Raw genomic sequence first — 16,150 nt, forward strand, 5'->3', positions numbered from 1 at the left:
AGGTCAAAGGGGGGGGAGAGATGTAGTAATCAGTTTCAAAAATAATTCAAATTATCAAGCTTTAAAAGTCTAGTATTAATAAAAATATTTAAGAATTTAGCTAATAATAAATTATTATTTTTTCTTTGAAATGTCATCTTAGTGGCCCATTTCATTTGTGGTAATACTAAAGGGCAATAACATAGGTTGCATTCATTGTGAGAATATTTCTGTGATTTTAGAATAAATCTTCCACTTGGATTTTTTATTTTCAAATGAATTACAGATCCCCTCCCTGCACTACATAATATTTAATATTTAAATCTATGGCTGTGCTTAATCTACTGCCTTGTCCAGTTCCCTTCCATTATCTGTTGTAACCTCTAGGAAATCTCCCGATTACACAGAGGACAGTTCTATGAACACATTAGGCAAATACCGTAGTGGGATGCAGTTCTTCAATAAAAAACATTCCATCCTGTTTCCTAAATTAACATGTGAATTTTAAAAATTAATACTACTTTTGAAATTGCAATAGAGCGTTCCGGACATGAATTATGGGTTATGATGGTGCAGAAAGGGGTTCTCGCCAAGTCAAATGCTGGGCTATTGTGGTGTTACATCCTAATAAAATAAACAGTTCTGCTCTGCAGCACAGCTCTGGGGAAGCTGCATATAATGTATGATTTATGGAAGCATTCCCTTCTCCCCTTAACCCCACCATCCCATCTGAAACCTCCTTTAGCTGTTGAATGGGAGTTTTTGTTTCTGACTACTGCCCAGTTTTGCTACACATGTGCAGAGCAGTGAGTCACAAAGGCAGTTCCTCAGTACAAGGAGCCCTGCTTGGCAATTCCTAGAAGGCTGTGATCTTACTGAGATACCATTGGATTTTCAGAATAAAACCTAACATCTGTTTGTGGGCTGAATGTAGCGGCCTGGAGAAGATCTGCCTTTTAGACCCAAGTCCACCAGCATCCTTAAGCAGATCTCAGTTTCCTGTTGTATAGAATTTTTTTACGTATAGATGTCTCTGTGGTAGTTAAGATGGCAGGTGGCTGGATTCTCACCAGTAGTGCTGTGCTTTTCAGTGTGCCCATCCTCCCCATAAGCAAGTAAAAAAGTGGGGAATGGGCAGGAGATTTGGACCCTCTAGTAACATCCAGTAAGAGCTGTTCGACAAAAGAAGATAAGGAAATCAAGGGAATAAAAATGGGTAAATATTGCTATAAAGTCAGAGCTTTCGCCGACGACTTAGTTGTAATGACAGAAACACCAGAAAAAGGTATACTAAAAGCATTGGAAGACATGAAAAAATTTGGGGAGGTGTCCGGATTTAAATTAAATAAAGATAAATCCAAAATGTTAACTAAAAATATGACTGAAAAAGAAAAGGAAGAACTGGCAAACCTCACAGAAATTAAAATAGAAAGTAAAGTAAATTACCTAGGGATATGGATTACAAACAAGAATACAAACCTTTTTAAAGACAACTATGTAAAGAAATGGAGAAAAATTAAAAACAGTCTTGAGAAATGGAAACATATGAATCTTTCCATTTGGGGGAAAGTCTCCATGATAAAAATGATAGCTCTACCAAAGATCCTTTTTTTGTTTCAAAACATACCGATAATAATTGGAATTAAATATCTAAAGGATTGGCAGAAAGATCTGGCGGACTTTATATGGCAGGGCAAGAAGGCGAGGATGAAAATGGAGACGCTAACTAGCCCGAAAGAGGCTGGAGGTTTTGCACTACCGGACCTGAAAAGGTACTTTGAAGCGGCTTGTTGGACTTGGTTGAGGGAGTGGTGTATTCTAAAAACAACTGACACTCTGGAGTTGGAAGGGTACAATAAAATTTACGGTTGGCATGGTTATATGATGTATGATAAGAGCAAAAATCACAAAGGATTTAAAAACCATACGATTAGGAGAGCACTACTAGAAGTTTGGGAGAGAACAAGAGAAAGAATAATAGGGAGAACACCCTGGTGGCTATCGCCGCTGGAAAAGAATGCGACCTTAAACTGTTATAAAAAAGAAAACTGGCCGACATATAGGGAGATAACCGAAAATGAAAATGGAAATATTATATTGAAAAGTTATGAGGAATTGAAAGATAAAGGTGTATCCTGGTTGGAATACTTCCAAATTAAGGCAACATTTGAAAAAGATAAAAGAACAAGGGGATTTGAAAATAAAACATCACGATTTGAAAAAGAAATTCTGAATAGTAACGAAAAATTACTTTCCAAAATGTATAGGCTCTTAGAACAATCAGAAACAAAATATGAAGAGAAAAACAAAAATATGTGTAAATGGGAACAAGATATTGGATACGAAATAGATTTAGATGATTGGAAGAAATTTTGGAGGAATAGTATAAAGTTTACAGCTTGTTACTCTCTAAGAGAGAACTTTATGAAACTCTACCACAGATGGTACCTGGGACCGGATAGGCTAGCAAAAATGAATAAAAACATGAGTAACAAATGTTGGAGGTGTCAAAGTGCGGTCGGCTCCCTGTTCCATATGTGGTGGACATGCCCAGATGTGCAAAAATACTGGGACATGATACACACGGAAATTCAAAAGTTAATAAAAACATCTTTTTCTAAAAAAGCAGAATCCTACCTTCTGGGCATTCTAAGTAGTGATATACCACACGACAGAACTAATATATTCCTATATGCGACGACAGCCGCCAGAATGTTAATTGCTAAATATTGGAAAGGTACCCTTATACCAACAAAAGGAGAATGGGTAAACAAACTATGTGAATATCTGGAGTTGGCGAAACTCACAGATACAATACGACAAAAACCAAAAAACAGGATCAAAAAACAATGGGAATGTTTAAACGACTATTTAAAGAAAACAGACAAGGGGACAAAAACATGGCTATGTTTGGAATAACCTTGTAAGGATGAGTAGTGTATATAAACTATAATTGTTAGATAGGTTTAAAGGTAAGATGTATATTAAAATATATTCGACAGGAGGATGAAAATGTAACAAGAAGTACTGTGCTGAAAGCGGTGGAAGCATTATGCCCTTGAGATGACCTTTTTCAAGTGGACCTTTACATATTTTTTCTTTCTTTACTTTCCTTTTCTTCTCCCTTTCCCTTTTTTTTCTTTTGTTCTTTTTCCCCCCTCCCCTTTCTCTGGCCTTACCTCTCCTTTTCTATACACACTTTATTCCTCCCCCTCTTTTTCCTACCGGTATTTCTTTTTCCTTTTTTGATACTCCACAATTTCGATATGTAAAAAATGTATATGAATGTTCTTGGACTGACTCGAAGATGTAGTGTATTGTTTTAACAAATTTTCAAATAAAATTATTTTTAAAAAAATTAGAAAAAAAGAGAGCTGTTCGACAGTGGAATTTGCTGCCAAGGAGTGTGGTGGAGTCTGCTACTTTGGAGGTCTTTAAGCGGAGGCTTGACAGCTATCTGTCAGGAATGCTTTGATGGTGTTTCCTGCTTGGCAGGGGGTTGGACTGGATGGCCCTTGTGGCCTCTTCCAACTCTATGATTCTATGATTTTATGATCCATGAGCTCCACAGAGAGCTTCTGAAGATTTACTGCTCAATTTCAGCTCATAATTCTCCTTTGGAAATGTGTAGTCTTCATGACATTGCAGCAATATTGCTATCTCTACTATATGCTCATAACATGTGCCTGCTCAGTCGGTAGAGCATGAGACTTTTAATTCCAGGGTTGTGGGTTCAAGTGCCAGGTTGGGCAAAAGATTCCTGCATTGCAGGGGTTAGACTAGATGACCCCTGTGATCCCTTCCAACTCTATGATTCTATACTTCTATGTTTTTGTGCTAAGGCAGCCTTTGCCTGCCTGATCCCCTCCATATATTTTAGACTGCAACTGGGATTAATGGGAGTTGTAGTTCAAAGAAAATGGAGGGCACCAGGTCGATGAAGGCTGTGCTAAGATTTGCCACCCATCCACCAATGCTTCCTTTGAGGTACCAGAGGCTTCTCACTATTAGAATCAGGTAAGTGTGTGCCTTGGGAAGGTCAGGCTGTGCCTCATATCTCCTGGTTTAGGGATTCCTGGCCGTGACACCAGGATAATGTCACAAACAGTGCACATGGCATTATTATTAAGGACATGCATCATGATAGCTTATTCAGACCAGCTTGGGGTGTTAGTCTCAAAGCAGATTTCTGTTTTTCTTGTCAAGCTTTGGCAGATTTTGCTTTTTCACTCAGGATCTAATAATTAATCATCATGTTGGGGAGCAGAAGGAACTTCCCCTTAGGGGAAACCGCTGGGCTACCTTTCACCTTCCATTGTGGCTCATAATTTGGTTTGCTCACATGAGCATCTGGAAAGGATTTGCTAAACTTTCTCCTTGCTCTGCTACCGTCTTGTTGCACCTTTGGTTATTCTTTCAGATGGTCCAGACCATCTGAGATGATAACTCAAATTGCTAACTTAAGTGCCCTTATTTCGGTATACGCTTCTATTTCCCCAGCCAGACTCCCGCCCCCAAGAAATATGCTTAGGAACACTGTATTGTGGGTTATGATATGGAGGATACTAATCCAGTTAAGGAGATTGGTTGCTGCTTACGGTTACTTTCTGATAGCTTCTTCTGTTAACACAAATGATAACTAAATAGAACTTCAGTTGTAGCATATGTCATACACCTTTACGTAGTCTTTACCTGATGTTAGATATGAACGACAGAGAAAAGCTTTTGTTTTCATACTCCGCATGTAAACTTTCCAAAAGCTCTGTTTACTGTTGGAAGCATGATGCTATGCCACATAGCATTCATATATATGTTCGTATAATGATTTTTTCCCGGGATCAAGTTTTGAATTTTCACCCACCCACCCCACACAGACAAAAATACAGATGTGTGTCTAGAATGTCTACGACTGCTGCTTTTCCAAAATGTAGAGCATTGAGGACAACTTTTCCATGTTGTAGCCTTTCCCCCCAGGAATTTTGGCCCTGTTTCTGAAGATTCTTGGTATATTAGTCCTATGGAAAAGGCATTGCTTTAATCTTGTTAGCAAACCATTCAAGAACCCGCATCAAGCCTGTGTTTGTTAAGCAGCACTTGCTATTGATTTCATGACAGCCCTTTCTTTTGCCAATTGATCTTTTCTGTTTGTTTACATTAGGACAGCTTTTAGGCAAGCTAACATTGAATTAGGGACCCAGGTGGCGCTGTGGGTTAAACCACAGAGTCTAGGGCTTGCTGATCAGAAGGTTGGCGGTTCGAATCCCTGCAACGGGGTGAGCTCCCGTTGCTCGGTCCCAGCTCCTGCCCACCTAGCAGTTTGAAAGCACATCAAAGTGCAAGTAGATAAATAGGGACCGCTCCGGCGGGAAGGTAAACGGCGTTTCCGTGCGCTGCTCTGGTTCGCCAGAAGCAGCTTTGTCATGCTGGCCACATGACCCGGAAGCTGTCTGCGGACAAACGCCGGCTCCCTCAGCCTATAGAGCGAGATGAGCGCCGCAACCCCAGAGTCGGACACGACTGGACCTGATGGTCAGGGGCCCCTTTACCGTTACCTAACATTGAATTAGCTAAGTTTAAATTTGTAAATTGGACATACTAACAAGTCGCTATGTATAAACCATTTTGAAGGAAATCATGTCATTGGTTTGTAGTAATGGTTCTGTCTTTGACAGTTTATGTATCCTATGTACTCATTTTCAGTCCTATGACAAAGAAAAGGTTTGCTATTCCCTAAGCAGTGTGTTCTGGGGAACCCCACACAAGTTTTACTTTAGCAAACGGGGAGCAGAAGTCTTTAGTGGAATGGGTGAAAAGTGTTCCAGATGTCACAGCTATTATAAACTAAATATGCATTTAATGAGACAGAGTGTGTGTGAAACTGCAAAAAAGAAAAAACAACAACTTATAACTGAAAATGTCTCAAGTTGCTGTCTCAAAAAATAGCCTTGCTTTTATGGGTTATTTATCTTTTACATTTTTAAAATAAAAATACATATGGGTGCTGAATGAATTTTATGTAGCTTTAACACCACAGTCTCCTTTTAACATGGTTTATTTGTGTGTGGTATTATTCAATAATAATGCAAATCTAGTTTTGTTCATTGTCTTCTGTTACGCAAAACCTTAGTTCATGGCTTGCTTTTGGAGAAGTGATAGTAAACAAGACAATTAAAAATCTTAAATTAGGAATGCCATGTTTGAACCTGGGGATGCCTCATTTCTCCTGCTTCTGAACAGTATTACAGAGAGATGTGGATATTTTAGGCACTTAGAGATTCTTTAAAAGGCTGTAGATTAGATTTCCACTAAAGGGGGAGGGAAATCTAGGCTCCTGCTCTGCTTAATGGAAGTATAATTTTCTGTAATTCACAGGAAAGAATTTTGACTGCCATATTCAGAAGGAATCCAAGACACAGTTTTAACACATTTCAGTTGGATTCAAAGCCCAGTGCAAGGATGTGATTTTGAGTGTGCACAGTAATGTTTCCCATACTTTCTTATTTATTATTTGGATTGTGGTATTGAGGTCTTTTTAGGCAAAAAATGTCTTATTTGAAGACTTTTCTGATGATTGCAGTACATAGTTGGACAACTTTTGTACCAAATATCAACTTCATATGTGGACAGGCTTTGTTCTAAGCAGTGAAACTGCTACGAAACCTTGACATCAAAATTTCCTAGGTGAGACAAAGAACACAGCCATCCAAGTGTACAACCCTAGGTTTAAATTTGGGGCTGTAGCCAACTAAGTTTTATACAGAGTAGGCCAGTTGAAATTAATGGACGCGAGTTAGGCATATCCATTAATTTCAATGGATCTGCTCTGAGTATGACTAGCTTTGGATACAGCCCCATGTGTGGAGATCATTGCAAGTGCAATTTGCAGATAATGTGTTGTTGTGGCTTCTTTCAGGGTATGCATATTCTGTTCGAGAGGCGACTCCTGATTTCACTATTTATCAGGGGACACAGTTTGGAAGACTCTGTGAAATACGAGGTACGGACATGCTCCTACTTGTCATACATCCTTCATGTTTGCCAAAGGAAAAAAGACCCATTGTGGGGATTCGAACCGCTGACCTTCTGATCGGCAAGCCCTAGGCTCTGTGGTTTAACCCACAGCGCCACCCGCGTTGGATTACTACTATGTAAATAGAACCGCGTCTGAGGAATCTTTAGGTGCTTAAGTTGGTTCCGAAAGCCAACACCTAGCCATGGGATCATGTTACACCAATCCTGCAATTTGCTTCCAGACACAATTCAAAGCATTACCCTGTGGCGTATTACCCCTCTCCCATATCATCATGCATGTTCCCTAAGATAAGAAGGAGTGTCCCTTCTAGGGTTATTGACTATGCCCAGACTATGAAACTCATAAAGTGTGGTTAGCTCCATTCCTTGCTCTCTTTTTTGCTAGTCATTCAAGACCTTTTTATTCTGGCAGACCTTTGTTGTATGTGGCGGATAATTATTTGTATGTGTTAGTTTTAATTGCTGGTCCTGTTGCTTTTTTATTGTTTTATAAATTTCTAATTTTTAAATGTCCTCATTGGTGGTTGTGCACCAGAAGGGTGGGGTAGAAATGTTTTAATAAATACATTTCCCAAAAAGTCAAATGTGGGTGTTCGGCATTTTGCAGAATTGGAGCTATAAATAATTTCACAACAAGGTTTTCCTTTGAAGGGTTGCAAGGAGGTGATCCCTTATTTAAAGTATTCTAAAGGAAATATTATAAGTGAATAGGAGTCAACAAGGGACATGAACTGAACTGGGGAGGGTCCCCTGTGTGGCAGCCCTTCCTTAAGCAAAGGAACAAAGAATATTAATTTGTCAATGGGCAACTTTTCTGGCTCCCCAGAATGACATACTTTACATGATTCATTTATATTTCAGCATCATTATTATTTCATAAATGCCATTTAGCGAATTTTGCACAAAAATGCATTAGTTCTGAAAATTTACAGGGGTCTAAAATAATCACTTAATTGCCTTTATATATTATGAAGGCACTAATGTTGTTTTGTCCTCAGTGCGGTTCTTTTATGTGGTAGTGTTCATTTTAGGAAAGATTTGTTACTTCTGAATGAATGGGAAAGTTGCAGGCACCATATCACACTACCACTTGGAAGGCTTGCAGCTCCTTCTATTAAAAACCTCCTTCCCCCTCTTAGTTTATTGCATCTGTCTCCCACCTTTCCCCAAGAAGCTTCCTGGGAGATATTAAAAGACTACTTTCTCAAATTCCTACTTGGGTTACATGTGTATTTGGGCTGTCCCTCCAAAATGGATCTGCACCTAGGCAAATGATAGCTTCAAATCAGCAACACAGCAGTCCACAGCATGCAGGAAATATCAGGATGTGAAATGGAGACTGGAGTAATTGGGGGGAGGGAATGTGATTATTTTAGTTATATGTACTTGGGACTTACGCTACAGCAGGCTATGGAGACCCTTGGATTTTGCAAAAGGCTTCACAGAAAACATTTTGAGGAGGATTTAAAGGAAGTGAGAAGTAACATCACAAAGGTATATTAGGAAGGAAGCATTTCCCAATATCCATGGCAGCAGGAGAGGAAGGGTGGGGTCATTCCAGGGTGCAGGTGGAAGCTGGAGTTGGGGGAGTAAAGGTCACAGGCAGGGATTTAGAAACCTATGAGAGCAGAGAGAAGGGAAGGCTGTTCTAAGCCTAGCACTGAAGACTGGTGGTTCAGCAAGTGGTGACAAGCAGTGGGAAACAAATAAAAAAATTCAAGGCAAAGAAGGCAGCATTTCTAGCACACAGTAGCTAGATTGGAGTAGCTAGTGTTTTGCGACTCACCTCTGGGAAAGATTTTATTGGCTTCTCCATGAGTGGAGAGAACACGAAAACTCAGGAGGCAAATTGGGGAAGATGTTTTTTGGTAAGTCATATGCCTCCCTCTCCCAACAGTATGATACCTTTTCAATGTCAAAGTGTGTAAAGAGACTAACTAGTTATTCACACATTTCCATTGTGAAATCTAGTTTGGCTTTAACATAATACAGCAGGGACATAAGAAGAGACCTGCTGGATCAGGCCAAATATCCCTCTAGGCCATCTAGATGTCCATGGGAAGCTTGCAAACAGAACCTGATAACAAAAGCATTCTCCCCATTTGTGGTTCCCAGCATCTGGTATTCAGAGATATGCTACCTCTGACAATGGAAGTAGACAGCATAGCCATCCTAGTGAGTAGTCACTGATAGCCTTATCCTCCATGAATTTGTCTAATCGCCTTTTAACATCAGGTGTGTCTCCCTGGGGAGAGTATTCCGCTGTCAGGGAACCACCACTGAAAAGGCTGTTCTTGTGTTGCCTAACCTCCCTCAGAGGGGGCACACAGAAAAGAGCCTCAGATGATGACTGCAAGATCTAAGTAGGTTCATATGGGAAGTGGCAGTCCCTAAAGTACTGTGTCTTACACACCGTATTGTGTTGTACATTTGACCAAACACACTTCAAGACTTCCTTGTTACAAGATTGGGAGTTCCTTCCACCATTGGTCTGGGCAGTGTGTGAAACTGCTTCTTCTTCAACCTTCTCAAAGCTATAAGCTACCATGGTTTTTAATGGCGGGTGTTTCCAAAGCCCCACACAATTCCCATCCATATTAAAACAGGTCATTCAGCTAAGTCTCTCTTGCAACACTTCTGAACTTTTAGCCAACAATACCACAGTTTGTGTTTTGTGGACTTGGTTCTGAAAACTGGCTGGTTTGTTCTACTTTCTTAAGAGAGAGGGAGGGAGGGAGGGAGGGAGGGAGGTTGGAACAGAGGTGTGTGCACACATGTGTAAAGATAAAGATATTTGTAAAATAAATAAAGTGGTTATGAAAAGTAATACCGGCAAGCAAAGTTACCTTTCTACCAATAATTAACAGTGAGTCTCCTGTTCATTTGTTTGTCTTTAAGATCCTAATGTGGACGTCATCTACATTTGCCCCTTCCCACTGAGCGATGAGATGCTGCACTATTACAATACATTTTTGGGTCTGCAGCCAGCTGTTATATCTGGAAGCCCTAAGGACATTGGTGACCTGCAGGACAGGTTCAAAATCCTCACCCCTGAAGCCATAAAGAGCTTCCCTGTGAGTTTGTGTCTTCTAATTACTACAGCTGGGGGGAATGCCGTAAAATTAAATTGGAAATTTTATAACTTGCAACGCTCTGGTAGCCGTCAGTGAAATATTATTGCAAGTTTTAAGAGCTTCACAGATTAAGTGACTAGTTAAGACTGTTAGAAATATCCTGGTTTAGCTTTGCAGGCTGAAAGTTGAGCTGAGCTCAGCCCTTCTCCACTGGTCCCTGCCCAACGCTTGGCCTCATCTAGATCTCTGAACTTAAATAGATTTATAATGCAATGGAAAACTAAGTACTCAAAATGCCTTCTGCTGCTCAGAGCTTCCTTCTCTGCAGCTGCGCAGACAGTGAGTCCCCTCCCTCCCTTCTCTCTAGCTTTTTATTGTGGCAAAATCCAATTTAAGACACTCTTTTTTCCCTTGGATCGTTTAATGGCTTTAATTGAGGGGTGTTGGATATCTTGGTTGTTTTGAACCCATCTAGTTGGTTTTAATTCTCTAGAATTCACTCTGAAAGGAAACTGCCACCCCCACCCCATTCTTCTGCCCCTCCAACTACTGTACCCTTGCATTGTTGAAGAGCTTTTGATAATGCTGCAATGCAGTAAAGCTCATTTATGGCAGGGCGCGTTTGGATGCTCCTTGGATCATTTTGAACTCCGAGCCTCAGCTGTAAGTTGGTGATCTTGGCTATATCATCAGCTACTGTTATTTGTCCCTTCCCCGTTTTGTTCGTTTGTTTTTAATATTAAACTGCAAGATCACTGCTGCTGGGTAATTATTTGTACTATAAAACTATGATGCCGCACCATACGAGAACAGTAATCGCAACATGCAAATTTGTTGGCTCTTAAATTTTGACCTATTATAAACATATTCAAACACAATTCAAAGTGTTGGTACTGACCTTTAAAGCCCTAAACGGCCTCGGTCCTGTATACCTGAAGGAGCGTCTCCACCCCCACCATTCAGCCTGGGCACTGAGATCCAGCACCGAGGGCCTTCTGGCGGTTCCCTCATTGCGAGAAGTGAGGTTACAGGGAACCAGACAGAGGGCTTTCTCGGTAGTGACACCCGCCCTGTGGAACGCTCTCCCAGCAGATGTCAAATCAATAAGCAACTATTTTACTTTTAGAAGACAACTGTTTAGGGAAGTTTTTAATGTTTGATGCTGTACTGTTTTTAATATTCGGTTGGAAGACACCCAGAGTGGCTGGGGAAACCCAGCCAGATGGGCGGTGTATAAATATATTATTATTATTATTATTATTATTATTATTATTATTATTTTATTTCAGTTCAGCCAATCCATGATTTTCATACAGTTAAGTCATCCTTTAGTTCAGTCCAAACAGCCTCCAGCTTATCAGCCTCAGTCTCGCAAAGCTTTTCGGTGCGCAGTGACCTTAAGGATGTTATCGACACCAGTGGGCTTCTCACCATCATAAAAGTGGGCAAAAGTGTATGTTCACATGTTCACATACTTGGAGGACAAAGGGTGAATGTTGAATACCTTGCACAAGCAGGACGTGGATTCTTTGTAATACAGGCACAGTCCATTGTACTGAAGTTTTAATTGCATATTTCAATCAGGCGTACTTAAGGGTGAGAATTGTGGAGGTGGGCAGCAGTCTTCAGCTCCATATATGGAAATACATCATTAGCAGTTAATCTGCTGCACAGAGGCCCACAAAGTAAGAGGTTTGAAAAGCAGATAAACCCAGTTTTCTTTGAAGCTGGGGGTGGGGGAGTGGAATCCATAAAACCTAGCAGCTAGTTCTGCATGCCTGAAAGGGCTTTGGGCGTGGATTTCTCAGACAACGGCCCCTGATGCCACAGGACAAAGCACTTTGGAAAGTTTGGAAACTTTCAAAGGTGCGTTGTGATATGAGGGCTGCTGTTCTAAAGAAAAATGTAAAACAACGATGCAGAAGGTTATAGTATCCAGCTAAGTCACCCACTCAGATCAGCAGACTTATGTCATGCATGAGACTGGCTATGACAGTGGGGATGTTTAGACTTTATGAGATTAAGCTCTTCCCAGTGCAATTCTAAGGTTTAAATGGGTAGGAGTCGGAGATGAGTTTGTGCACAACTTCCATTCATTCCTTCTAAACTCTGAGGGCTGGCCACCCCTCTGAGGAAGGCCATGGCCATGGCCATTGCATGCACACACATGCACATGGGCAGGCAGACACACTCACACACATTCAGGCAGCTGGCAGACACACACACACTCAGTTGTCAGTTGGGAGAGGCAGCATACAGGTAGGCAGATACACCCATGCTTAGCGGACCAGTGGGGAAAAGCAGACAGGAAGTTTTACGGTATGCACACACCTTAATGCAGACAGGTGGATAGCAGACTTTCCAGCATTTTTGCTCCCCATGGCAGCCCTGAGGAAGGAGGCTCTTCTCCTGCCCTAACACTATAATGTGTGGGGATGCTGACAGCAAATCAATTCAAGGGTCTTTCTGTGTTGCAAAGGAGCCTCTTCTCTATCAAGTGCAGTGTTATTGCAAGGTCTTAGGGGTTCTGAAAAAGAAAGTTGCGTCTTGTTCTCTGAGCTCTAAGACACACCAATGGGAGAAAGGGTGCCCCTTTGCAGCGCAAATAGAGGCAAAGGTGCCCATTTTTTTTGGAGAACTGATAGGGCCCCTACAGCACCACATCAGGAACACGATAGCACCATGGTGGGGGACAACGCCAGACTTTGAAATAATTTTTAAATTCCAAATTATGGGGAACTTAGCCAATAAAAAAGTCTTTGCATGGTGGATCTGGGCTATGGGTTACCCACCCCTGCTCTAAAGGGAAGTTTTAGAAGAGATTAATCTCTTCTGTGGACAGCGGGATTCCTATACGCTAGATTCATAGATCAAAGTTTTAAAAATCCAGTAAAGTCTTAGGGCTCTTCTCACATTACGTAGAGACAATCCGCGCTTGCCAATTCAGCTCACCATTAAGAGGAAACTGCAGCTCAGCACAATTCCCTGATAAATGTGGTTGCACATACAGGCATCCCCCCACTTGCAAGCGATCAACTCTCATGCTTCTATGTATACGCATGGTGCCAGAAAATAATGCAATACTAACATGAAATGGCAGGAGAGAGCTGGGAGGTCCTCGTGGCTTGCAAGGAGACCCTCCCCAGAACCCAAAGTCCAGGGGAAAAAAGACTCCAGAATTTCACGTGGGAAGTATCGGTGCTACTGCACTACCCCTCTCAACAGCTGTTTGGTGGGAAGCTATATTGTTCTGGGCTCCCTTCTAACACATTTCTGCGCAGGGACCCAGAATGTACCCCCCTGCGTAAGTGGGGAGTTGCCTGTATTTGCAAGCACAATATTTGTGACCTTCACATGTCACATTTTCTTACATATACAGCTAAAACTGTAACGTGAGAAGCAGCCGTGACTTGTATATTCCATTGTGTTTCTAAGTAGTTGTCCTCCTTCTGTATTTGACCAGGATTATAATTACAATAAGAACTTTGTGTGGCTAATGAAAAGGTGTTCATCCCACAGAACGGCATGTGATCTGCAAAGGTCTTTTGTAACTCGAGAGTGTTTTGTTCTGAAAGAACCGTTTAAGATGTTGCTCCTCATAAAGTGAAATATTGCCCAGTTGTGGGAGTGGGTCTTCTTCATTTTTTTGTATTGATTTCTCCCCCCTGACGCAGTAGAGTCAACCCGTGCCAGAAGTGTTTAGATGAATCACCGTTATCCAAAGGCCGCAAGCCTCTCTTCCAAGTGACAGAAGGAGAATTCCGTGTGGATCAAATAAATACAGATGTGTAGTAATTAGTTCTATTCCCAGCGAGCCCATTTCCGACACACTAAAGATGTGAGCGATTATGGAGCCTCACCCCAACAGCTTTTATCAATTTAAACTGCTACGCTACAGGATAGGTCATAACCCAGCCTGCTATTAATAATGTATTTATTGCACTCAACATTATAAATTAGCTCCGTGGAAGAAAGCGAAGGAGCACCTCTTAACAAGACTAATGTGATCTTCATACAGAACCGCCCCATGTCCCTGGCTTCCTTCTTGAAGTACAGCCCCAAGACCATCAAAAGGATCAAGAAGCTGATCCAGGGCACAGACGCCTACATTGTCGGAGGGCTTCTAAGCCAAGATGACCTGGCAGTGGCTGATGAGCTGAATGTGCCCATTTTAGGTCCCACCCCGGAAGTAGCTCAGCTCTACAGTTCCAAGTCAGGAAGCAAAAGGGTGTTTGCAGCTGCTTGTGTGCCAGTACCCCCAGGGCATTATGACATCTACAGCAGGCAGCAGGTAAGACTGGTGGCAGTTTTGGTGACTCGGAGAACCTGGGCCATTCAGACATCTGGGTGTCCCCAGTCAAATCTTACTTTGAAGGTGAAGTCTTCACACACACCAGGGATCATAAGGACTGAGTCCGGGAAACTGTTTTCAGTGCCAGGGACCAGCCCTAGGATCTATGAGTGGGATACTAACGTCTTTGCCAGTGAGCTTTATTTTATTAATTATTCCATTATCCTATCACCTTACCTTACCCTACCTTACCCTACCCTACCCTTTCCTATTCTATCCATTTATATCCCACCTTTCCTCCAAGGAGCTCAGGGTAGCATAAATGGTTCTCCTCCTCCCTATTTTGTTCTCACAACAGCCATGTGAGGTAGGTTATAATTTTATTATTTATTTATTTATTTATTGCCCGTCACTGTAAGATTACGCTGAGAGACCCATGGTCACCCAATGAACTTCATGACTAATTGGAGGTTTGAACCCCTGGTCTCGTAGATCCTAGTCTGACACCTTAACCACTGCATCACATTGCCTCCTTATGGCTGAATGGAGATTTGAACTGTGGTCTTGCTGGCCTACGTCCAACCGTTCATACATTACAACCCTTGAACCTCTTGCACGACTTCAATGAGACCACCCTGGTTTGTGAATTAGAGCCTGGCACCTTTTTATTGCTGAACACATTTATTTGGAAGTCAGTTCTTTTGAAATTCACGGGACGTTCTTTCAAGTATCTGTGCTTAGGATTGGGGTGGTTGTTGCCAATTGCTAGTGTTTGCATTAGCATCAGTCTGCACAACAGCTCTCAGTAAATTTCCTGAACTGTGCCCCAGCTCATACATATGAATAGGGTTGTGCTAACCAATTAAAACATAAGTGCCCGGGGGCAGCTCCACGTAACTAACCAGATGTTCGAGGCAATTGCATGTGCAACTGCTCAACCTGCATGCACGGAAGCTGCTTCAACCAAAACTGCTTCTACCATGCGGCTGCCTCTATAAGGTACCATTTTGATCAGTTTCCACAACATCCTTTGCATTTGAGAACTGGGCCTCCAAAGAAAAGGTGCAGCCACTAAGAAGGCTTGCTCGGTCGCAGCCCCCATGTATTGAACCTCCTTCCCATTTTCTAGGGGAGAATTTCCCAGATGTCATGGCCAGGCTGGGCTTTGTGCAGCAAAAGCTGAATCCAGTCATGGTCTGATTCAGACTCAAACTGAAAGCAGGAGCCTGAAGTGCAGCAGAGAGCTTATGCTCTGTTGAACAGGCAACGCTAGATGAAAAGGATCTGAGCATTTTATGCCAGCCGCCAGGCATACTCCTGCCTGTCAGTCTCAGAGATCAATGTTGCATGTTCATCTTCTGTTGATAATTTGATGCATGTAAAGTATCCCTGGACTAAAAGATTTGGTGACAAGATTATTGGGTCAGGTCAGGTCTATAGCCCTATCTAGCAGTCAAAGGCAAGACAGTGTCTTGGGATGTAGGAATACTACCCGGAATTCACCTGAGTTCACAACAATTAGCAAAGCCAAGTTAGCAAAGAGCTAAAGACAATGCGAACTCAGTAAATGCATCCTGATGGAGCATATGAGTTTTCTGGGGCATCAACCATGATTGCTAAATAATTGCAAGCGAACCATGCATCAGGGATGGAGAACTTGTGGCCCTCCAGTTGTTGATGAACTACAGCTCGTGCCAGCATGGCCAGTGGTCAGGAATGATGGGAGCTGTAGTCCAACAACCTCTGGTGACCACAGGTTTTCCCTCCCTGTTAT

At 41.9% G+C, this 16,150-nt stretch overlaps 1 protein-coding gene across 2 annotated transcripts in view; it reads left to right on the forward strand.

The window, feature by feature from the left end:
* The window catches only part of IQCH (IQ motif containing H), an 86,505-nt gene that overhangs the window by 27,543 nt on the left and 42,812 nt on the right, over window positions 1-16,150 (forward strand). For both annotated transcript variants that reach the window (XM_088657035.1, XM_088657036.1), the window contains exons 11-13: window positions 6,893-6,976; window positions 9,910-10,085; window positions 14,104-14,376. In XM_088657035.1, coding sequence (XP_088513161.1) covers window positions 6,893-6,976; window positions 9,910-10,085; window positions 14,104-14,376 — 533 coding nt within the window. The remainder of the gene's footprint in view (window positions 1-6,892; window positions 6,977-9,909; window positions 10,086-14,103; window positions 14,377-16,150) is intronic.

This window comes from Zootoca vivipara, chromosome 13 (genome assembly GCF_965207765.1).
Source record: "Zootoca vivipara chromosome 13, rZooViv2.hap1.1, whole genome shotgun sequence".
Classification (NCBI taxonomy): domain Eukaryota; kingdom Metazoa; phylum Chordata; class Lepidosauria; order Squamata; family Lacertidae; genus Zootoca; species Zootoca vivipara.